The 24,837-nt window shown below is 46.9% G+C and overlaps 1 protein-coding gene across 1 annotated transcript in view; it reads right to left on the reverse strand.

The window, feature by feature from the left end:
• Window positions 1-100: 100 nt before the first annotated feature.
• DIS3L (DIS3 like exosome 3'-5' exoribonuclease) overlaps window positions 101-24,837 on the reverse strand; it is a gene marked incomplete at its 5' end in the record, with an annotated part of 43,586 nt that continues 18,849 nt past the window's right edge. The window contains 12 exons of the mRNA XM_083371327.1: window positions 101-521; window positions 1,197-1,371; window positions 3,268-3,413; window positions 6,112-6,290; window positions 6,381-6,535; window positions 7,337-7,870; window positions 11,015-11,107; window positions 12,442-12,689; window positions 13,861-14,022; window positions 14,123-14,292; window positions 18,908-19,087; window positions 22,985-23,063. Of these exons, the coding sequence (XP_083227453.1) occupies window positions 210-521; window positions 1,197-1,371; window positions 3,268-3,413; window positions 6,112-6,290; window positions 6,381-6,535; window positions 7,337-7,870; window positions 11,015-11,107; window positions 12,442-12,689; window positions 13,861-14,022; window positions 14,123-14,292; window positions 18,908-19,087; window positions 22,985-23,063 (2,433 nt within the window). The 3' untranslated portion in view covers window positions 101-209. The remainder of the gene's footprint in view (window positions 522-1,196; window positions 1,372-3,267; window positions 3,414-6,111; window positions 6,291-6,380; window positions 6,536-7,336; window positions 7,871-11,014; window positions 11,108-12,441; window positions 12,690-13,860; window positions 14,023-14,122; window positions 14,293-18,907; window positions 19,088-22,984; window positions 23,064-24,837) is intronic.

Raw genomic sequence — 24,837 nt, forward strand, 5'->3', positions numbered from 1 at the left:
GAGGTACTTAAGAGCTAAGACACTTCTCTGTATAAAAGAGAAACCCTATCTTCCATTACCAATAGTTGCTATAAATGGATTTAAGAATGCAATCTTAAAATAGAATCTCAATTTTTTAAAGATAAACAACACTAATAATAAATTTACAACTTTTTAAAAAAAGGAAGCTGACAAAAGAGGTTGGGACGGAAGCCGTGTGAAATGAGGTCTCACGCTCCACGGTCTACAGATACATCCAAGAGAGACAAATCCTTGATTTCTTCTAGCAAATGATACAAGCTCCTACACTGGGTCTGCCGATACTCTTCATCAAATCCTTCCTTTGCCTGGTTTGCTTTGGCCAAATCCTGTGCAAGTTGAGTTTCTTCCGCAGTCTTTGTGACTTCCCTTATTAAATCTGTGTTAGACATCTGGGACCTTTCAGACGGTTCCATTTCTGAGGTCTTGTATGGTTTGCAGCTTGTGATCTGAAGTTGGATCCTATCTGCATGGCAGCGAGATGTCTGTACAGAGATTTTCACCTGGGTAAAAACAACTTGGAGTAAATCTCTTTGATGGACCTGCCACAGCGTAAACTCCTAAACATCCTTGGCTCCATTTTGCTGAGAAAGGTATAGTTTATTTAGAAGTCAAGCATACTGCAATAATGGAAAGCCAGAACTGAGAATCGTGTGCCAAAATCCCTACGTTCAACTCTGCCTCCTCCCTTAGCTGCCTCCCATCAACCACCCCTGGGCTACCAATGAGGTTCAGGCAAGATGTTTTCATAATGGACAGTCCAGGCACAGTTTGGTATGCAGCTGGTATACCAGGTGACCTTGAAGCAGCATCTCGAGGAGATACAGAACTTACTTCCGATTTCCCCCAAGCTTTCCCCATTACATTTCCCTCCTCCCCAGAATTCATGGCAGTCTATTCCTGAATAGTAGCGAAGCAAGCATAAGGTGGCAGCTGATAGTCTCGCTCATCTAAATAAACTGACGGGGCGTGTCGTAAAGCAGCAGCCCCAACCCTTTTTGGACCCCAGGGACCGGTTCTGTGGAGGGAGGCTTTTTCCACAGACTGGCAAGGGGTGTGGTTTCACACGCTGCCTGGATCCCATGCATGCATGTGTGAATGGCACTTCGGTTGCTTGTATGGCATGGTTCCTGGTGGGCCGCAGACTGGGGTTGGGGTAGTAAAGATTTATCACTTACGGTCACATGATCAAAGAGGTTCAGAGTCACAGGCTCTCCAGCTGTGGGACTGGCAGTAATTTTGGTGGGGAAGCGCTGCAGAGAACCAGGTTGCCATTCACAGTCCCCACCTGTTGGACAGGAGATGACCAACCCTTCCTTGTTCCTCAGATAGGCAGCCCCTTTAATACCGTACCTGGAAGAGAAAGGGCTTGGTTGACACTCAAGCAAGATCCTTTCAACCTTTATTTTTAATAGCCAGGATGCTGATGCATCAAACGGAAGTCATGGGCCAGACGTTAAAAGGAACAGAAGCCTAGATTGGCTGCTGAAGAAAAGAGCACTCTGGATTGGCATCCTGAAGATCGCATGCCAGATACCTTACCTGGGGGATAAAAACACACCCCGTATCAGAGACCCAGAGCATGCACAAAGGAGCGGCCGCGGAGAACCTACTCTAGAGACACACGTCAGCCCTTTGGGAAGGTCCAGACAAGAAGTATAAGCCATGAGTATTAAAGGTGCTTTTTTCCAAAAGGCAACTGGACTGGGTTTTTTCCTGGAAAACGTTTCACTTCTCACCCAAGAAGCTTCTTCAGTTTTCAGTTCTTGGATGAGAAGTGAAACATTTTCAAGGAAAAAACCAAGGAAGCCCAGTTGCCTTTTGGAAAAAGCACCTCTGGGACTGTTCTGTGCCAGCCTATGACCGGCCCTGTTGGAATGTCAGGGACAAACCCTTTTTATATTCAATAGGTGGTTCAGTGGGTTAGGATGCTGAGCTTGTCGATCAGAAGGTCAGCAGTTTGGCGGGTCGAATCCCGAGTGCCGCGTAACAGAGTGAGCGCCTGTTACTCGTCCCAGCTTCTGCCAACCTAGCAGTTTGAAAGCATGTAAAAATGCAAGTAGAAAAATAGGGACCACTATGGTGGGAAGGTAAAAGCCTTCCGTGCGCCTTTGGCATCTAGTCATGCCGGCCACATGACCACGGAGACGTCCTCAGACAAGCGCTGGCTCTTCGGCTTTGAAACGGAGATGAGCACCGCCCCCTAGAGTCGGAAACGACTAGCACGCATGTGCAGGGGAACCTTTACCTTTTAATCCAACCAAATTTATTTACAAAAGCTAAACGAAAAAGTTCAAACAAAAGTTAAACAAATACAGACCAAGACTTTATCAGAAGCTCTTCAAATGGTTGCCTTCAGCAACCAGCACCTCCCACACAATCCCCTTTTAAACAGCAGTCTCAAGGCATGGCTTCTCATTGCCTTCTCCCGAGTTGCCTCATTGCTTCCTTTGCTCAGTTCTGCTAGATTGCCTCCTGCTCCCAGCGTCCCTGAACAGAGCCAGCTGTGGATCGTCTTCTTCCAATCTTTCAGGCTCACACAGCTGGGTCTGAGGAGGAACAAGACGGGAGGGGCCTGGCTGAGAGTTCTGCGGTGCATCAGAACCTTCTTCTGACACCAAAGGCTCTCCAAACCCCTTCTCCTCCTCCTCTTCAGAATTGTCCGACTCAGCTGCCGAAACAGGCTGACGCTGAATCACAACAGGGACAGCCATGACCTGGATGACTGAGAATCTCCACAGACACGAGTACTAAAGCTAAACTATATTGTAAGCTTAGCATAAAAGAATCTTGAAGTCTGAAAGCCCTTTTCCCTTCCCCTACTTTGACTTTCCAGAGAACTGGAGGGTTCCCTTCTAAGACACTTCCCACCCCTCTTTTCCTTCTGTGGGCTGAGATGCCTTTTGCTTGATATTGTCTAGGGCTGCAGTTCTTCCAAGGTCATCCTCGCGTGCCGCCAACATGGACTGAGGTCTAAACCACGGCGTCTTTTGCTACATTTGGCACAAACACTCTTACCAGTCACCGTGTGCAAAAATTTGGTAGCTAATCGTGGGATCTCCACGGAGCCTTTCCCCAAGTTTCTAAGTTTAGCTGCGTCTCATCTTTTGACGTCCCCTTGACAAAATGTTTCTACCCCTTTTTCACTGCAATGAATTCAGGACAATTTCCTTCTTGAAAGTCTGCCCTCGCTTCCCAGGGCCTTGTCCCGTCCACAGCTTTTCCTCACCCATCTTCGAGATGGCTCACCTGGGCACAAAGACAAGCACTCCGTTGGTTCGAATTGAATAGATCATGCCATCCGCCGAGCGCTGCTCCTCCCTCACGGGGCTTTTGTCGCTGAAGTACATGCACTGGAAGAGCCCCGTGGATTGCTTCTGAGCGTGCTGGGCTGCCTTTTCAAAGAAAGCGACTGCGGTTAGCCAGAGAGTTTCTTCTCTGAACGTTTTAGAATCCCACTCTGAGATGCTGTCAGATCCAGGACCTCTAATGCAGGGCTTTTCAACCTTTTAGGATATGGCAACATCTGAGTACCACCAGTCGCCTAGCAAGGTGTCAAAAAGTTGATGACACCCCCTCCCCAAAACGAAAAAAGTGATAAAGTACAGGTAGTCCTCGACTTATAACAGTTCGCTTAGTGAGTGTTTGAAGTTACAATGGCACTGAAAAAAGTGCCCCCTAAGCCACAGCCGAGCAAGACACCTGCCTGCCCGCCCACCCAGCGGCACTCTTCCTCCTGTCTGAGGTTTTCACTGTTGTGAGCATTTCTGTTGGGGATTGGCAGCGGGGGTGGGGTGGGGTGAGTTTGGTTTTATTCTCCCCCCATTTGCTGGGTGGTTGCAGCAGGTTTTGGTCACTTCACATGACCCTGTGATACTGTGACTGTCATAAATATGAATTAGCTGCCAAGCATCTGAATGTAAATCACAAGACCCTGGAGATGCTGCAACATTCCAGCTGATTGGCGCTTCTTCTGGGCTCAGCAAAAATGCCGGGCTCAGCACCAAGCTCCAGCTGGATACTGGCGCTGATCCTGGCGCTTCCGCTGAGCCCTGACAGCCCTGCAGCTCCAGCCGTGTCTCACTCAGGCTTGTGCAGTGCTGCCACCGGTTCAGCTCATTCCCCTCCCCTGCTACCACTTTTCTAGGATGGTACCTGTACCACTGGTTGAAAAGCCCTGCTCTGACATGTCTTTGGATCTTGTTCCTTTGGCGGCAGCAGTATCGAACTGCTGGCCTGCTCCATTCTAACAAGCTAATCAGTAACTTTAAATAGAAAACCCACCATGGCTATTACATTTTTCTTTAAAAAAATAAAGCCAGTTTGGTGTAGTGGTTAAAGCAGCCGGCTAGAAACTGGGAGACCACGAGTTCTAGTCCTGTCTTGGGCACAAAACCAGCTGGGTGACTTTGGGCAACTCCTTAAATACTTGCCAAAAAATTGGCTGCCCTTGTCCAGGCAGGAGTCAACACTGATACATGCCCGTCTCTGGTTCACGCCTGCAGGTTTTGCGTCAGTGCAGAAGCCAAATGAATGGTTGCACAACCAAAACACACTTCATGAAGACACCCCCTCCCCCCAATCCTTGATTGTCTATCGCAGTGTTAGTTGTTCAGCACCTGACTTTTCGGGTCCCATGGCATCGTAAGCCTCGAGAGGACAAAAGTGTTAATGAGGATGCAGTTGGGAGGGGAGGAGTCCTTGGTGCTGTCTGAGCTTTGTTGATTTGTTGCAGGTGTTTTGTTACCCAAACTAGGCAACACCGGTGCTAGGTTGGCAATGAAAGGTCTGCAAGAAAACAAGCAAGCTCAGAGGGCACCAAGGACCCCTCATGTCAACCCTGAGCTATAAATATTCTCCTTTTATTATCAGTTTGGGAGCACCGCCATATGCTGGATCCTGCTGTATTTCAGCACTTGGCACATGAGAGGATGGCTTGTAATTTATCCCCAGATGTGAATTACAGGAAGCATAGTGGAGAACCAATGACTGAGGTGGGCCTGGATCTCCTGAGTGGTCATCCGCATTGAAAGAAGCGCCTGGCCTTCCCTTCTGGGTTCAAGAGCCTTCGTCCTACCGTATTTATTTATTTATTTTATTTTATTTTAATTCCATTTATATCCCGCCCTTCTCCGAAGACTCAGGGCGGCTTACAAGCTTAGCAGTAGCCTTCATTCTATGTATATGCCTGCTTATTAGGGCTTTCACACACACCCCAAGCGGCATTATTACAAAGTCAGCTTAATTGCCCCCAACAATCTGGGTCCTCATTTTACCTACCTCGGAAGGATGGAAGGCTGAGTCAACCTTGAGCCTGGTGGGACTCGAACCTGCACTAATTTAGTCCCGTGGTGGTGGTGGAGCTACCACCAAATTCTTATTCCCTGGAATGGACAGGCAGGGTCACTGCCCAGGCTCTGCACTACACGGTTGGGAATACAGAAATGACCACTTGAAGAATGGCAATTATGGGAAAATAGACACTTGTAACGAATGAGCCTGAATGGATGATACGGAGTCTCGAGGACAGACTTTTCAGGGCCCTTAGGAAAAAAGAGAAAGGGTCCGTAAAAACTCCCTAGTTTGAAGGCTCGCAATCTGAGATTCAGTTTCTAGCGGAACGTGGCCTGTGCTAAGAGGCCCCTTGTTGCACCTCTGTCTTACTGCTACGGATTGGAGGGTTTGGGCCAATTCTTCGAATCTCAAAAGCAAATACAGTGGTACCTCAATACTCTGCTGTTTCAAAACTTGTCGAATTTGGTATTTGACACATTCTGACACGAAAATGTTGTCCCGGTACTCATTTGTTTGGCGCTTGACAAGCTGCAATAGGTCGAGAGGGGTGGCTATGGAGAACAGACAGGAAGTTGGCCATGCTGGGAAGGTTGCTGACATAGGAAAAGGGTCAGATGGGAAGTCCTTCCTTGAATCAATTAACGACGAGGATGGAAGTACCCCTTTAGTGGAATGCTGTCATTCTTGGAACATTTCCAGAATTGCTACAGTGAAGAAGTTTTCAAAGCTCAGGTGTGCTTCTCTCTGTTCCAAGCATGGATAAATTACTACAAAAGGACACTGGTCTGTAGTCTTTACCCGGTTCCTGTTGTTGATGTGTCTGCACAGCTCTTCAAGTTCTTTATTGCCAAGCAAGCTGTCTTTTATACCGAGTCCTTCTTCCATTGAGGTGGCTGCTAACAGGAGTCTGTGGACAATTATATCAGCGTATCTCCTAATGGGTGACGTGAAGTGGGTGTATCTATCTAGGGCAAGACCTAAGATGGAAAGAAACTCATAAGCCCAAAGTCCACAAGACCAGGTGCAGAAGTAAGAAACAGACATGTCACCCGCATGACAGCACATACCGTAATGGAAGAAGTCTTCTTCGGGACACGATCCGGTTGAAAAATAGACCGCGTTTGACATAGCTTGAGTGACCATAGACCTCAACAGCTGGTTTACCAGGGGGTCAGAAGGATCCACTGCTCTGTCCAGAGAGTCAGCTAATGCCTTGTTAGACCTGGCAACGTGAAACACTATAATTACATCTCTGAATTGCCCCATGCCAGAAAGCAGGGGTGGGTAACTACGGCCCCTTTATGACCTGTGGACTTCCAACTCCCAGAATTCCTGAGCCAGCCATCCTCCAAAAGCTGCTTTTGTGAAGGCCAAAGAGTCTCGTTTTAAATAATGCTGGAAATAGAGCTATAAGTTCTGGCTGTGGCTGAACGTTGGTGCTTGCCTTGGTTTCTGAAAAAAGGCACCTGGACTCTGTTTACAGGTGACAAATATTTGAGAGTAACAATGTAGTGAAAAAGTGTAGGCCTCTTAATCCGCACTGTTGGGAGACTAAGATTCGTTGGTCAATTGTAGGGTGTGTTTAAAATCAGGGATGGGCAACTATGATCCCAGAATTCCTGAGCCAGCCATGCATGCATTCTGGGAGTTGAAGTCCACAGGTCGTAAAGTGACCATGGTTGCCCAACCCTGCCACATAGAGCTTTAAAGCTGATAATTACCACTTTGACTTGTACCCGGAAACCCACTTGGAGGCAGCATAGTTCATGCAACAGCGTTATTCCATGGCTGCATCATGTTTTCCTGCTGAGTTCTGGATTAGCTGAAACTTTCAAATGCCGTTCAATTTTTTTAAATTTAAAACGAGGCTGTGCTTCAGTGGTTAGGTAGCCTAGATAATTAATATTTGAACATGAGCTCTTTTTGACATTTATATCGTATCGGGTTCTATTAACCTAGTTGAAATGTCAACGTGTATAATGTGCCATTGGCTAAAGAAATAAAAAAAAATAAATCTACGTACCACGTGTCAATCGAAAAGTCTTTTGCACTGGCACATTCTCGGACCTCGGAGAAAAATTCCTGCCGGGGTGGCGGGTGCTGACGAAGAAGTGCCTGGTAGGGGAACACCTGCCAAATCTTCTTGGCCACCCAGTGGTTTGCCAGGATCATGCACTCGGCTATCGTCTCGTGGACTTCCAGTGGCTGACGGGGGATAAGGTCACTGATGTTCTTCTTGTCGTCCAGCTGAACCCTGATTTCAATCCCTTCCAGCTCCAGGGCTCCATAGCTGCTGCGCTTGGCTCGGAGATGACGGGCAATGTCAGTTAGCTTTCTGATGGCCCATATCAGCTCCTCTAACTTCTGCTTCCGTGTGTTTTCCTCCATGCTTTTGAGCTCCGGGATTTCAGCGGCAGCAGTCAGGTCTCCCTCTAGCAAAGCCTGGGCAGCCTCGTAAAAGAGCTTGTAAGACGAGCGAATGATGGTTCTCTTGTAGCGGACTCTCTTTATTTCGTAAGAAGCCTTGTCCAGCTCCCAGATAACGCTCACGGCATACCTGAAAACAAATATTCAACCATCGCTGATGAATACGCTTACAAGCAATGCTTTGTACAATAATAACAGTGCAGCAAAAACTTTACAAAGCAGCCTATGTCGTTTAAAGCAATCGCTCCACGCTTCCAAGTCCTGTTTTGGTGAAAGGACGGCATTTTGAATGGGGATGAGCACAAAAAGGAAAATGACCTGACAGCTAGATCTCTCTTGGGAGGTACAGTGAAGATTCTTCTATTCGGTGAAGAATCTTTGCTTAGATTTAAGGACACTGTTTTTCTATGCTTGCTGTTTCATCTTATTTATAACAAAGTGGCTTCAGCAGATGGCAGCACTCAATAACAGAGCTGGAAGGGACCTCGGAGGTCTTCTTTCTAGTCCAACACCTGCTCAAGCAGGAGATCCTATATCAGGATCTTATCCAACCCTGGCAAATTTAAAACTGAAGTCCACAAGACCTCAACTCCCAGAATTCCCCGGCCAGCCGTTTCTGGGAGTGGAAGCCCCTGTGTCTTAAAGCTGGCAAGGTTGGACACTCCTGCCCTAGAGCATCCCAGGCAAACGGCTATCATCTTTAAAATCTCCAACAATGGAGCACCCAGAACTCCAGAAGGCAAGCTCATCCACTGATTAATTGTTCTCACTGTCAGGAAATTTATTTTCAACTCTAGGTTGAATCTCTCTTTAATGATCTTCCACCAGTTAACTTCTTCTCCTGCCTTCTGGTGCTTTGGACAATAGGTCGAGCCCTTTTTCTCTCTGTGACACCGCCTCCAATATTGGAAGGCTGCTATCTGGTACCTAGCCAACCTTGGCTAATCTTAGGAGCTAAGCTTGATCAGCCCTGACTGTTCGTGGCATGGGGACCTTCTGCGAATGCCAGAGCTGCAGGTTCTGTTTGGAAGCCCAAAAGCTCTCCGAAAAGGGCAAAGGCAAACAATGTCTGAGATGCTGCAGTAAAACTGTTCAGTACAATACTCTGGACTGAAGCTTGAGGGCATCTTCACCTTTTCATAATGGACGTTTCACTTTCACGTTATGTAACAGCTGGATTCAAACGCTGAAGTAATCTGCAATGTGGCTTTATAATGGTCTGTGACAGAGGTCGCGTGAGTGGCTGGCCAGTGCACGCGCGCATGTGCGCACACTCACCTCCTGTCCAGTTGCCTTGCGAAAAAGCACTCTGGGGATTAGGTTAGAAGATTATAGTTTTAGTCTGGCAAGATTCTCTCTATTAGCAATAGCAATAGCCCTTAGACCAGGGGTCTTCAAACGTGGCCCTTTTATGGCTTGTGCACTTCAACTCCCAGAATTCCTCAGCCAGCTGTGCTCTTGCTCAATCAGGACACCCTACACCAGGGGTAGGCAATCTTGGCTCTTTTATGACTCGTGGACTTCAACTCCCAGAATTCCTGTGCCTGGCTGAGGAATTCTGGGAGTTGAAGTCCACAAGTGCCTGGCTGAGGAATTCTGGGAGTTGAAGTCCACAAGTCATAAAAGGGCCAAATTTGAAGATCCCTGTCTTAGACTTATATACCGCTTCATAGTGCTTTACAGCGCTCTCTAAGCAGTTTATAGTCAGCCTATTGACACCAATAATCTGAATCTTCATTTTACCAACTTCAGAACAAAGGAAGGCTAAGTCAACTTTGAGCCGGTCAGGATCGAACTGCCAAACTGTTGGCAATTGGCAGTCAGGAGAAGTAGCCTGCAGTACTGCATTCTAACCCCCTGCGCCACCACAGCTCTTCCTAGCAGAATTGAATAACAGAGTTAAAAGGAACCTTAGAGGTTTTCTAGTCCAACCTCCTGCTCTGGCAGGCGGGCCTATACCAGGGGTAGGCAACCTCGGCTCTTTTATGACTCATGGACTTCAACTCCCAGAATTCCTGAGTCAGCTATGCTGAAGTCCATGAGTCATAAAAGAGCCAAGGTTGCCTATTCCTGTTATGTTGTTGTTAGCTATGAAGTCGTGTCTGACCCATCGTGACCCCATGGACAACGTTCCTCCAGGCCTTCCTGTCCTCTACCATCTTCTGGAGTCCCTTTAAGCTCACACCTACTGCTTCAGTGACTCCATCCAGCCACCTCATTCTCTGTCGTCCCCTTCTTCTCTTGCCCTCAATCTTTCCCAGCATTAGGCTCTTCTCCAGTGAGTCCTTCCTTCTCATTAGGTGGCCAAAGTATTTGAGTTTTAGCTTCAGGATCTGGCCTTCTAAAGAGCAGTTAAGGTTGATCTCCAGGACTGACTGGTTTGATCACCTTGCAGTCCAAGGAACTCACAGGAGTCTTCTCCAGCACCATAGTTCGAAGGCCTCAATTCTTTGGCGCTCAACCTTTCTTATGGTCCAGCTTTCACTGCCATACATTGCAACTGGGAAGACCATAGCCTTGACTATACGCACTTTTGTTGACAGGGTGATGTCTCTGCTTTTTAGTCTGCTGTCTAGATTTGCCATAGCTTTCCTCCCGAGGAGCAAGCGTCTTTTAATTTCTTGGCTGCAGTCCCCGTCTGCGGTGATCTTGGAGCCCAGGAAAATAAAATCTGTCACTACCTCCATTTCTTCCCCATCTATTTGCCAGGAATTGAGAGGGCCGGATGCCATGATCTTGGTTTTCTTAATGTTTAGTTTCAACCCAACTTTTGCACTCTCCTTCTTCACCTGCAACAAGAGGCTCTTTAGTTCTTCTTCACTTTCTGCCCTTACAGTAAGAGTGGTATCATTTGCTTGCCTACCCCTGGCCTGTACCATTTCAGAGAAATGGTTGTCCAATCTCTTCCTAGGGAAAAATACTTTCAGTTTGCAAGATTCTGCTACCGTAACCCTATAATGAAGACAGAGCTCGTATTCCTGGTAATGCTTTTTTCAGTACTAGCAGGGCTAACAGGCTTGGACCTAATATGAAGTGTGAATCCAACCAAATAGTTTTTTCAAACAGTACCAGAAAATCAACTTTTACTGCACTGGGTGGACCCAGTCATTCACTCAGCAAGAAGCACCTTGTATTTTTCTTAGTTAAAAGACTGCGAGATTTTATATTTAGAGTCACAGTTCCCAGAGTTAAGAGTGATGAAAAGGCCTCGGGGGGAGGGGGGGGCTTGGCTTAACTTCTCCAATGCAAGGTGCTGATAAGGTTTAAAACTCACCTGTCCATGTTCCCAAGGAGAGAGCATAAATTGGCACTCAAGATGGCTGGCAACATGTCATAACGACGATCAGCTAAGTAGTAAGTAGTAGCCCTTAAGAAATTGGGAGGAAAACTGCTCAATGATGTTTCTCTTGCTATGCATTTTGAAGCTTAAAAAAATTAGATACACCACCTAGCACCACAATCTTTTTAGGCCTTCCAGTCAGTCTTGACTCCTGGCAACTGCCTGACCATCTCCAGGTAACATATTCAGATGTATTCGGATTGTGTTACTGAATGTCAAATGATTTATGTAGACAACAGGTGTAGGTTTCACTGATTTAGCGTTTGGATGAATGATAAAACGTTGATCTTTGTGGACTCAGTTTACTGTTGTGGTTAAGCCCCCAGGCCAGAAACCAGGTTTCAAGCCTTGCCTGAGGCACAAAAGCCAGCTGGGTGAGTCTGGGCCAGTCACTCTCTCTCCGCCCTAGGAAGCAGCCAATGGCAAACCACTCCCCAAATCTTGCCAAGGAAACCGCAAGGTCTTGTCCAGGAGACAAGAGTGATTCAAAGGGACACATGCACAATTTTTGTTCACACAGATGCCTCTGTTTAGTTAAGAATGATTGTTCCTAGCAGCCTTAAGAAACAATTTACCCAAAAAAAAATTAATAGAAAAGAAAAACAAAAGTAGACTAATGAAGGGTTCATATTATATATGAAGATGTAATGGGGGCTTGTTGGTTAACACACTCAGCAACCGTGATAAATAAACCACGGTTTATGGCTTAGCACACTTTACAACTCTAATCAACTGTGAATGATTCAAGCCATAGTTAAGGAAAATATGACTTAGTGTGATGGGGAAAACCAACACAATTGGGACTAGCACAAAGACTAAAAATAATTTTGGACAAATCATTGCTTTAATCCATTCATTGAGTCACTGTTCAATGTTACAATGGCAGTGGAAAAAGTGCCTTTTGACCATTTTTCATACATCCCATGGTCATGTGATCAAAATTTGGACACTCGGCACTTGGCATACATTTTATGATAACTGCAGTGTCCTGGGGTCACGTGGTCACCTTTTGTGATCTTCCGACAAGCAAAGTTGATGGGGAAGCCAGATTTGCTTAACAACCACGTTACTAATTCAACAAGTGCACCGATTCGCTTAACAACTGTGGCAAGAAAGGTCGTAAAACGGGACAAAACTCACTTAACGACTGTCTCGCTTAGCGATGAAAATTTTGGGCTCAATTGTGGTCGTAAGTAGAGGACTACCTGTATGGTTCTGCTTTCCACCGACAATCACTGCTTGCTGGTTTCCTTTGCCTTCCCCACGTTACAGGATCCAGAGCTTAAGCACCATATTCTTGCCATAGTTTCCTCAATTACTCTCGGCAGGTTTTTCTTGCTGCTCAACAGAAACAAGCCTACCTTGCTTTGGCCTCCATATCGGTGTAAGAATTGGCTGCCACAAAATGAGTTACATCGGCAATATGGACACCCAGTTCCAGGTTGCCGTTGGGGAGGAGCCTGACGGAGAGGGCGTCATCCACATCTTCACAGCCTTTGGGGTCAATGCTGAAGACCAAATGGGTCTCTCTCAGATCGAGGCGCTTCTGCTGCTCTTCCGGAGTTACTTCCCACGGCTTTCCTGGGGTGACGGTGGGCATCTCACACATCTAGAGAAATGAACAGAGAGAGAATGAGCAGCCACGATCTGACGGTCACTGATGTTTTCTCTGAGAAGACGCCTAATTATGCCAAAGAGTCTAACGGGGAAGAGAAGTCGACAACTTAGAATTTTGAGTTTTCATTTTCTTTGGGGGAAAAAAAACAGATTTGAAAATTCACACCGACACAATCTTGTAAATGTTAAGATTAGACTTGGGCAGCGTTTGCAAAGATCCAGATTCAATATTGTGCACAGTGGATATCTTTTTATAATTTGCACCCTTTGAAAACGTTGCAAAATCCCCTTTCTTAGGATGCGTTTGAGTGGAAGATGGTAGAAATGCAATTAGCATGTAGCACACTTTGACAGTTCCGATACAAGGACATATCCAGGAGCAAAGTTACTATTCTGTGGTTTGAATCTCATTTAACTGTTCAGCAGATAGAGACCCTTTATTTTAAATGGACAGTAAGAACAATCGATCCGTGGAACAGCTTGCCTCCTGGAGGTGTGGATGCTCTGTCACTGGGGGTTTTCAAGAAGAGACTGGACAGCCATTTGACCATAATGGTATAAGATCTCCCCCCTCCCCCGAGCAGGGGTTGGACTAGAAGACCTCCAAGGTCACTTCTAGCCCTTTGATTCTATATTCTGTGTTGCACCATTAGGGGTTATTTCTAAACCTATAGTCTACAGGGAGTCATTGACTTATGACCACGATTGAGCCCAACATTTCTGTTACTAAGTAAGGCAGTTGTTAAGTGAGCTTTGTCCCATTTCACAACCTTTCTTGCCATGGTAGCTAAGTGAATCACTGCCCTTGTTAAGTTAGTGACACGTTTGCTAATTGAATCTGGCTTCTCCATGGACTTTGCTGGTCAGGAGGTTGCAAAAGGGGATCCCAGGAGATTGTAACCATCATAAATATGAATCAGATGCCAAACATCCGAATTTTGATCACCTGACCCTGGGGATGCTGCAAGGGTCGTTAAGTGTAAAAAACCGTCTCTCTTTTTTCAGTTCTGTTGTAACTCTGAACGATCATTAAATGAACGGTTGTAAATTGAAGACTACCTGTGCACGGCCCATAATATTTGTTAATTCGATGCTAAATTGAATAAATGAATTTAAATTTAATAAATAATGCCAAAGAAAAAAGAAGAACAAGAAAATCTTACCTGTGCTTCGGAGAAAGGACTAACCGAAATGGCATTCTCCACCAGAATAGTTTGTATTTCTCCTTCGAGATCTCCTATGCGGCCCACAACCCGCACAAAGTGTCCACTGGGGTACAGCGAGGTCGATTCCCAAGAGTCGATACGCACGACAACCCGGAAATCCTGATGCGAAACCACATCGGGTGGGTCAGAATGGCAGAAGATACATTCGCACATACACCCCGGATTCTGAGGGAACTCCGAGTGCCAAATAGCTGCTCACCTGCAATGCCTCGGCTTGCTGAGTACTGATTCGGATTTTGGGAATCCTGTAATCCCAAGGGGTCACCAGCACCTTCTGTGCGTTTTTGCCATGCGGGTGGTTTTCTTCTCTGCATGGGAAAGTGACCACGTACTCGCGCCAGTTCTTCTGCAGGATGCCCACCACTTTGCCTAGGAGGAAAATCGATGCCAACTGTACACGGAGGGCAGAAAGGAGCTGCAGAAGAATGATCATTTGAAGGATGCATCATCTATTGCAGGGCTTTTCAACCAGTGGTATGGGTACCACCTGTGGTACATTGGCACCTGGCGGGTGGTACGTGACCATCCTAGAAAAGTAGCGGGGGAGGGGAATGAGCTGAACCGGTGGCAGCACCGCACAAGCCTGAGCGAGAGACGGCTGGAGCTGCAGGGCTGTCAGGGCTGAGCGGAAGCGCCAGGATCAGCGCCAGGCTCCAGCTGGAGCTCAGCGCTGATCCCGGCGTTTTTGCTGAGCCCAGAAGAAGCACCGATCAGCTGGAATGTTGCAGCATCTCCAGGGTCTTGTGATTTACATTCAGATGCTTGGCAACTGATTCATATTTATGACGGTCACAGTGTCCCAGGGTCACATGAAGTGACCAAAACCTGCTGCAACCATCCAGCAGAGGAGGGGGGAATAAAAACCAAACACCCACCCCACCCCACCCCCGCTGCCAATCCTCGACAGAAATGCTCACAACAATGAAAACCTCGGACAGGAGGAAGAGCGCCGCCGGGCGGGCAGGCAGGTGTCTTGCTTGGCTGTGGCTTGGGGGGCACTTTTTTCAGTGCCATTGTAACTTCAAGCAGTCACTAAGCGAACTGTTGTAAGTCGAGGACTACCTGTACTTCATCACTTTTTTCCTTCTTTTTCTTTTGGATCAAGTTTTTGACACCTTGCTAGGCGACTGGTGGTACTCGGATGTTACCATAGCCTAAAAGTGGTACAATGGCTGAAAAAGTTGAAAAGCCCTGATCTGCTGAATGGGAAATCTTGTGCCAGGAAGAGAGGCAACACAAATGTGGTTAACACGATATAATACAGGTAGCCTCCGACTCACAACACTTCACTGAGTGAACTGTTCACAGTAGAATGGCACTGGAAAAAAGTGAGTGATCTTCACACAACCTCTGTGGCACGCCCGGGGGTCACCCAATCAAAATCCGGATGCTTGGCAACTGACATGTTTAGGACAGCTGCTGTGTCCCGGCGTCACGTGATCCACTTTTGCAACCTTCTGACAAGTCAACGGGAAAGCCGGATTCACTTAATAACCGTTACTAACTTAACAACTGCAGCGATTCACTTAACAACTGTGGGAAGACAGGTTGTAGAATGGGGCAAAGCTCAAGAACTGTCTCACTTAGCAACATACATTTTGGGCTTAACTGCGATCATAAGTGAAGGACTACGGCAGCGAAGATTCAAAAGTTTCCCGTAAGGTTCTTAGCTATAATTTTAGTCTTTTCTCTGTTTATTTTCAATCCGGCTACTTCTCCAAATTCTTCTATCTTTTTCAATAATTTAGGGCTTGTCTCCGAGGGTTCTTCTAGTATAAATGTTCTGTTCCAGCCTACGACCATCCTTGTTGCGTCACAAGAACCCCTTTTTTATAAGTAGGCTGGAAAAACCAACCCTTATTTCATATAAAGTCCTGATAATTAGTTCCTCAAAACTAAAAACAACAGAATACTTTTCCAAGAAATAATTGGTTCAAAAAACAAAAACAGAGGAGTTAAACAAGAATCTCACTGGTAAAACAAACAGACCATTATTCCCTTGAAGTTCTTTACAAACGGTTGCCTTCAGCAACCAGCACCGCCCACACCTTTCCTCTTTATTAAGCAGCCCCAAGGCGTGGCTCCTCAATGCCTTCTCCTCCCTTGGAGTTGCCGTATTGTCTCCCTCTGCCCTGCTCTAGTTAACTGCCTTCTCATATGAGTGTCTATAATTTTATTTATTTATTTATTTATTTAATTTATATACCGCCCTTCTCTCAAGAGACTCAGGGCGGTTAACAGGGCAATATGTAAAAGACAAATACAAAAGTTAAAATTATTAAAACATGATTAAACAATGCCCATAGTACAAATAGTACAAATTTAAAATTAAAGTCATAATAACAAACCCACCCCATCCCATCAGGCCAGGCCCGCTTCCTTAAAGAGATGGGTTTTAAGGTCGCGCCGGAAGGAGCGGAGGTCGGGCGCCATCCGGAGCTCTACCGGAAGATGGTTCCATAAGTCCGGTGCACCCACAGAGAACGCTCTCCCCCTGGGGGCCACCAGTCGGCATGACCTCCATCTGTGAGTCCTCAGAGTCTGACTCATCGTCCCCATCCAGCTGAGTCTCATCCGACTGGAGGGGCCAGGCTCTTCCTGATTGTGACTCTTGTAATTCATCAGAGCCTCCCTCCAACTCTGATGGCTCTCCAAACCCCTCCTCCTCCTCCTCCTCCTCCTCAGATTCCCCAGACTCAGCTGTCGGAAGCACAGGCTGGCATGGAATCACAACAATAAATACCAAGTTGTCCGCAAATGCTTGTAGTTTGTATTTTTCATCTTTTATCTCCATTCCCTTAATTTCTGGGTCCTGTCTAACATTTCTATTCAACACTTCCAAAGTTAGTGTAAATAGCAATGGAGATAATGGACACCCTTGTCTTGTACCTTTTTTTCATATTAACATTCTCTTTAAAATTTCCATTTATAATTACTTTGGCTGTTCATCTAAAGATAGTTTTAATTGTATTTATAAATTTTTCTCCAAAGTCCATGCCGTTTAATTGTTGCATCATAAATTGCCAATTTACGTTATCAAAAACCTTCTGTGTATCTAGGAAAATTAGTGCCATTTGTTTCCCTGGATGCATTTCACAATACTCCAATGTATCCAAAATAATTCTTAAGTTGTTTTTTTATTTATCTCTTGGGTAAAAATCCATTTTGATCTGGATGGATAAATTCAGTCAAAAATCTTTTCAATCTCTCTGCTATTACTGAAGCAAAAATTTTATAATCTACGTTTAGTAGTGATATTGGTCTATAGTTCTTTATCTTCTTTTGGAATTAGAAAAATGTTGGCTTCTGTCCAGGTGTTTGTTATTTTGGCCTCTGATTGAACCTCATTGCAAACCTCTTTCATTGGTGAGCTTAGTGTGTCTGGTAAAGATTTATAAAACTCTGCCAGTAATCCATCTGGTCCTGGAGTCTTGTCATTTTTCTGTTTATAGCCTCCGTCAATTCCATCACATTTAACATGTTTTTTAAAATTTTCAGGTATTTTTTGATAATTTAGCTTTTTCCATATATTGAGTTATTTTTTCCTTAGGAATTTCTTCTACATCATAGAGTTTTTCATAACATTCTTTAGAGCCTTGGTGGAGCAGTGGGCTAATGCCTCCATAAGTAACACCAGCTGCCTGCAATCAGTGCAGGTTCGCATCCCACCAGGCTCAAGGTTGACTCAGCCTTCCATCCTTCCGAGGTAGGTAAAATGAGGACCCAGATTGTTGGGGGCAATAAGCTGACTTTGTAATAATGCCGCTTGGGGTGTGTGTGAAAGCCCTAATAAGCAGGCATATACATAGAACGAAGGCTACTGCTAAGCTTGTAAGCCGCCCTGAGTCTTCGGAGAAGGGCGGGATATAAATGGAATTAAAATAAATAAATAAATAAATAAATAAATAAATAAACAAACAAACAAACAAATAAAAAAATAAATAAAAAATAAATAAATAAAACTATTTCTTTTATTGTTTCATTTTGAAATTGTAAACATCCTTTTCCACCCTGTAGTTTATTTATCAATTTCTTCTCCTTTTCTTTTTTCAGTTTATAGGCTAACCATCTATCTGGTTTATTAGCATTTTCAAAGAAGTTTTGTTTTGCCCTTTTAAGTGGGATAGTCGTTAAGTGACTTCTGCCCCATTTTATAACCTTTCTTGCCTGGTTGTTAATTGATTGTTTTACAAATGTAACCCAGACAACACACTGTTCACCAATTATTAAGTGATTTATGTTTTTTTATAAAATCAATAAAAATATATATTAAAAAGTCAAGGACCACCTGTGTATACACACTCAAAGAATAAAAATTGAAGTTCAGAATGCACACCTTGCATAATTAAGCACCGTTCCATAGCCAGCCCCAGTCTTACACACCTCGGTATCCTCTCTCTGAAGACCTGGGTGTTGTGATTCAGGATCAGCCTGTGGGTTCGGCAGTTGGGTCGGACGACTCAGAGGAGGAGGAGGGGGGTGTTGAAGAGCTTGCTGATGAGAGCCCTCAGCCAGGCCCCTCCCACCTGGTCACGACGCAGACCCAGCTGTGTGAGCCTGACAGCGTGGATGAAGATGACCCACAGCTGGCCCTGTTCAAGGACGCCCAACGCAGGAGGCAGTCAATCAGGAGTAAACAGAGGAAGGCAATGGGGCACCTCGGAAGGAGGCAGAGAGAAGCCACGCCCTAAACTGTATAAAAGGGGAATGCGTGGGAGGGCTGGTTTGCTGAAGGCAACCGCTTGAAAAGCTCCTGTTTCTTGGTTCGTGTCTTGTTTGTTTTTGTATCAATAAATTTGGCAGGCTTAATTCCAGCTTCTTGCCTTCTTGTAAAAGGGGTTGTCCCTGCCTTTTCTGCAGGGCCAGTAGCAGGCTGGTACAGAACACTGGGTTACACCTGACAACACAACAGGAGTATAACTGAGGCTTGCAGCCAATCAAAATGCAAATCCGGTCTAAACAGGTCTTGTCTCCTGCCTCCTACCTGTGGGCATGGGTTCACAATGAACCTCCCCAGAAGTCCTCTCTTCGCTCTCGTGCTCTCCGAGGGCCGCTGTCCGTCCTTTCCATTCACTGTGGGGCAACAATTCCACTGCCACCACATCCCCGTGGATTGCCCTATTCCGGGCTTTTGTGCCGTAAATGAGAACATCCGTCTTGAGATCTGGGTACCAAGGAAGAAAAATATGGATCAAGAAGATCTAATATCTCTGGCATTGTAGAGGAGGGAAAAAAAACCCCAGAAGATTTTCAATCTGCTTCAGTTTGCTAATTCATGGATAAGAGATGATGCATTAAATAACGAATAATTAATTAAAGCTGCACAATAATTTAAAAAGTTAAATATGCAAAAAAAAGATTTCATTTTAACATAGCAACTGTTAAGATACGATACACTTGGCTTGTGGTTTTGTTTTGTTTTTAAAAAAGCTGCCCAGCATTGCAGGGTATTATTTATAGTTTTTATCCCAATCCAATCCTTTCCTGTTCAAGTATCCTCAACGGATTGGGGAACCTATTCCCAAAATAGGGTAGGGAGGGAATCTTTAACCGGCACTCAGTCGGGTCCTGTTAGAGGTCCTGACGGGACGGGGTCTGGGGAGGTGGCTGCTGGTTCTGGGAATGTGGGGGTGGGGCTTCAAATCCCCACGGCGATAGGGAATGGCAGCAGGTGTTTGCGCGGAGGGCCATATCAACATCTGGGATCGCGCCCCCGCTATCTCCGAGCGGTGGCGCGCTCCGACCCTCCGGTTAGCACCCTCTTACCCGGGGATGAGGGTGATCAGGCCCCTGAGCTCAGGTTGGTCTATTTTAACGCTAGATCCGTAGTTAACAAAGCTCCCCTCATCCGGGATCTGATCGAGGAGGAATATGCGGATCTGGCGTGCATCACGGAAACTTGGTTGGGTTCGGAGGGAGGGGTGCCTCTCACCGAGTTATGCCCGCCAGGTTTCCAGGTGCTGCACCAGCCACGGGCTCAGGGCAGGGGTGGTGGGGTGGCAGTGGTTATTCGGGAGACCTTGTGTCCTCGGGAGGCCACCATTGTCCAGATGGCCGGGAGTGAATCCCTCCTCTGGAGATGTGGTCCTCGGGTTCAGTTGGGCTTGTTGCTCACATACCTGGCGCCCAGCTGTGTGGCAACAGCCCTGCCTGAGCTGCTCGACACCCTCTCAGGGTTGGCGGTGGAGTTCCCCAGGCTTATAGTCCTGGGTGACTTCAACCTCCCATCACTGGGGGGGTCGTCGGAGTTAGCTCGGGAGTTCATGGCTTCCATGACAGCCATGGGCCTGACCCAGGTTATTGAGGGCCCTACTCACGAGGGGGATCATACTCTCGACCTGGTGTTCCTGTCTAGACAGTGGTTGGATGATCTGGGAGGGGGTTCTCCATCCATCACCCCTCTGTCATGGTCAGATCATTACCTCCTGAGGCTGGTTTTCCGTCATGCCATCCCCCGCCGCTGGGCGGCGGAACCGACCAGGTGGTTCCGCCCCAGGCGCCTAATGGACCCGGACCGGTTCCAGAGGGCGCTTGGGCCGATACCTATCACCCTTACCCACAGCCCAGTCGATGCTCTGGTGGAGGCCTGGGAAACGGCTGCCACCAGGGCACTCGACTGCGTTGTACCCATGCGACCTCTGACTCGGCGCAGATCCCGTTGGGCCCCTTGGTTCTCTGTGGAGCTCCGGGAGATGAAGCGTCGGAGACGAGGTCTAGAGAGCGGTTGGAGATCCAGCCGATCCGAATCCGACCGATTGCAGTTAAGAACCTTTATAAGGTCTTATCTTGCGGCGATAAGGACGGCGAAGTCTAACTACTTTGCCGCCCTTGTCGCATCCGCAGATAATCGCCCGGCCGCCCTGTTTAGGGTGACTCGCTCCCTCCTTAACCAGGAGGTGAGAGAGGATCCCTTGCAGGGACGAGCCGAGGAGTTTAGTCATCATCTGGCGGACAAAATTGCTCGGATCCGGACCGGCCTGGACTCTGACTGGGCAGAGTCTGATGTGGAGGAATCAGGCGGTCTTGAGCATGTTATCTGGACTGAGTTCGACCCTGTTTCCCCTGATGATGTGGACAGGATCATGGGGAGACTGAGCTCCACCACCTGTTTGTTGGATCCGTGCCCCTCCTGGCTAGCTTATGCGGCTCGGGAGGGAACACGAGGCTGGTTCCATGCAGTAATAACTGCTTCTTTGAAGGAGGGTGTCTTCCCTGCCGCCCTGAAGGAGGCGGTGGTGAGGCCCCTTCTCAAGAAGCCTGCTTTGGACCCGGCTGTTTTAAACAACTATCGTCCAGTCTCCAACCTTCGCTTTCTGGCGAAGGTTGTTGAGAGTGTGGTGGCGCATCAGCTCCCTCTGTTCCTGGAGGAAACTGATTATCTGGACCCGTACCAATCGGGCTTCAGGCCCGGACACAGCACGGAGACGGCATTGGTCGCACTGGTGAATGATCTCTGGAGGGCTAGGGACAGGGGTTGCTCCTCTGTCCTGGTCCTATTAGATCTCTCAGCGGCTTTTGATACCATCGACCATGGTATCCTGCTGCGGCGTCTCAGGGGGTTGGGAGTGGGAGGCACCGTTTTACGGTGGTTCTCCTCCTACCTCCGGGGCCGCTCGCAGTCGGTGTTGACAGGAGGGCAGAGATCCGCCCCGAGGTCTCTCATTTGTGGAGTTCCTCAGGGGTCGGTTCTCTCACCTCTCCTGTTCAACATCTACATGAAGCCGCTGGGCGAGATCATTCGTGGTTTTGGGGTGGGGTATCACCAGTATGCTGATGATACCCAACTTTTTCTTTCCACCCCGAACCAACCCAGTGATGCCCTCTCCGTGATGTCCCGGTGCCTGGAGGCGGTTCAGGTCTGGATGGGGAGAAACAGGCTTCGTCTCAATCCCGCCAAGACCGAGTGGCTGTGCATATCGGCGTCCCGGGTTAACCATGTTATTCCACCTCTAATGATGGGGGGTGAGGTGTTACCCCCCGTTGATAGGGCTCGCAACTTGGGCGTCCTCCTGGATTCACGGCTCAATTTTGAAGATCACATAGGAGCCGTGACCAGGGGGGCTTTTGCACAGGTTCGCCTGGTGCGCCAGTTGCGTCCCTATCTGGACCGAGACGCCCTACGCACAGTCACTCATGCGCTTGTGACCTCCCGTTTGGACTACTGTAACGCTCTCTACATGGGGCTGCCCTTGAAGACCACTCGGAGGCTTCAACTGGTGCAGAATGCGGCCGCGCGAGTTGTAATGGGGGTTTCCCGATACTCCCATGTAACACCTCTACTCCGCGAGCTGCATTGGCTTCCGGTTGCCCTCCGGGTGAAATTCAAGGTGCTGGTTATCACCTATAAAGCCCTACATGGCCTGGGTCCGGGATATTTGAGGGAACACCTGCTGCCGGCATCAAACGCCCTTCGCCCAGTGCGCTCCCACAGGGAGGGTCTGCTCAGGGTTCCGCCGGTGAGAGATTGCCGGCGGGTGACACCCAGGGATAGGGCCTTCTCAGTGGGAGCGCCTGCCCTCTGGAACCAACTGCCGGTGGAGCTGAGGACTGCCCCCGACCTCCGATCATTCCGCCGGGGCCTGAAGACCTGGCTTTTTCAGCTCTCGGGCCCAGACTGAGGAAGAATTTTTAATTTGGGGTTCTTTTTAACTGACTACAGGGTTAATTTAATACTTTTTAATTTGTTCTTAATTTTTGTATTTTGGATTTTTAATTCCCTGTAAACCGCCCTGAGTCCTCAGGGAATAGGGCGGTATATAAATATAAATAAATAAATAAATAAATAAATAAAATGATCCTGAGATTCAACTGATCCCACCATAATATCTGCTAGAAAACAGACTGACAAAGGTCAGAAAAATGTAGAAGGAGCATTGTCAGAAGCAGATTCTACCCACTGAAACCAGCCTGTCATTTCAGGCAGCCGAGTTAGGCCATGGACTGAGGAATTAAATAAAAAATAAATATAATATAATAAAATAAAAATAAAATTAACCTGCATAGGAATGCAAAATCAGACTTGGCATAAGAGCCAAACTGATTATATTGAATTTGTCCTCACCTTTTTCTTTGTTGCTAGCGCCTTGAAATCTCATGAATGCCTCTACTTGGGCCCTGTGCTTATTCACATTCAAGATCCCCTACAAATAAGAATAAAATAAGAGAAGAGAGTTAGAAGGGACCTTGGAGGTTTTCTACTTGAACCCCTTGCTCAAGGCAGGAGATCTTATACCATCCCAGTCAAATGGCTGTACAATCTCTTTTTGAAAACCTCCAGCGATGGAGCACCCACAACTTCTGGAGGCAACCAGGTACAATGAATAATTGTTCTCACTGTCAGGAAATTTCTCCTTAATTCTAGGTTGCTTCTTTCCTTGATTAGTTTCCATCTGTTGCTGCTTTGAAAATTGGTTGACCCCCTCTTCTTTCTGACAGCCCCTCAAATACTGGAATACTGCTATCGTGTCATCCCTAGTCCTTCTTTTCACTAGACTGGACATACCCAATTCCTGCAACTGTTCTTCACATCTTTTAGCCTCCAGCCCCATAATCATATTTATTTTATTTTTTATTTTATTTTAATTCCATTTATATCCCCGCCCTTCTCCGAAGACTCAGGGCGGCTTACAATTTTAAGCACAAACCAATGTGCTTAGCAGTAGCCTTCATTCTATGTGTATGCCTGCTTATTAGGGCTTTCACACACACCCCAAGCGGCATTATTACAAAGTCAGCTTATTGCCCCCAACAATCTGGGTCCTCATTTTACCTGCCTCGGAAGGATGGAAGGCTGAGTCAACCTTGAGCCTGGTGGGACTCGAACCTGCACTAATTGCAGGCAGCTGGTGTTACTTAAGGAGGCATTAGCCCACTGCGCCACCGAGGCTCTTATATTTGTTGCTCTTCTCTGCACTCTTTCTAGTCTCAACATCTTTTTTACGTCATGATAACCAAAACGGAAAGCAGTATTCCAGGTGTGGTCTTACTAAGGCTTTGTTGTTGTTGTTGTTAGTTGCGAAGTCGTGTCCGACCCATCGCGACCCTATGGACAATGTTCCTCCAGGCTTTCCTGTCCTCTGCCATCTTCTGGGCTCCATTTAAGCTCACGCCTACTGCTTCAGTGATTCCATCCAGCCACCTCATTCTCTGTCGTCCCCTTCTTCTATTGCCCTCAATCTTTCCCAGCATTAGGCTCTTCTCCAGTGAGTCCTTCCTCCTCATTAGGTGGCCAAAGTATTTGAGTTTTAGCTTCAGGATCTGGCCTTCTAAAGAGCAGTCAGGGTTGATCTCCTCTAGGACTGACCGGTTTGATCGCCTTGCAGTCCAAGGGACTCGCAGGAGTCTTCTCCAGCACCAGAGTTCAAAGGCCTCAATTCTTTTGCGCTCAGCCTTTCTTATGGTCCAGCTTTCACTGCCATACATTGCAACTGGGAAGACCATAGCCTTGACTATACGCACTTTTGTTGACAGGGTGATGTCTCTGCTTTTTAGTGTGCTGTCTAGATTTGCCATGGCTTTCCTCCCCAGGAGCAAGCGTCTTTTAATTTCTTGGCTGCAGTCCCCATCTGCAGTGATCTTGGAGCCCAGGAAAATAAAATCTGTCACTACCTCCATTTCTTCCCCATCTATTTGCCAGGAATTGAGAGGGCCGGATGCCATGATCTTGGTTTTCTTAATGTTTAGTTTCAACCCAACTTTTGCACTCTCCTTCTTCACTCGCAACAAGAGACTCTTCAGTTCCTCTTCACTTTCTGCCATTAGAGTGGTATCATCTGTGTATCTTAGGTTGTTGATATTTCTTCCAGCAATCTTAATTCCAACTTTTGATTCATCTAGCCCTGCCTTTCTCATGATGTGCTCTGCATATAAGTTAAATAGGCAAGGCGACAGTATACAGCCTTGCCGGACTCCTTT

Source organism: Vipera ursinii (assembly GCF_947247035.1).
Source record: "Vipera ursinii genome assembly, chromosome: 11".
Taxonomy (NCBI): Eukaryota; Metazoa; Chordata; class Lepidosauria; order Squamata; family Viperidae; genus Vipera; species Vipera ursinii.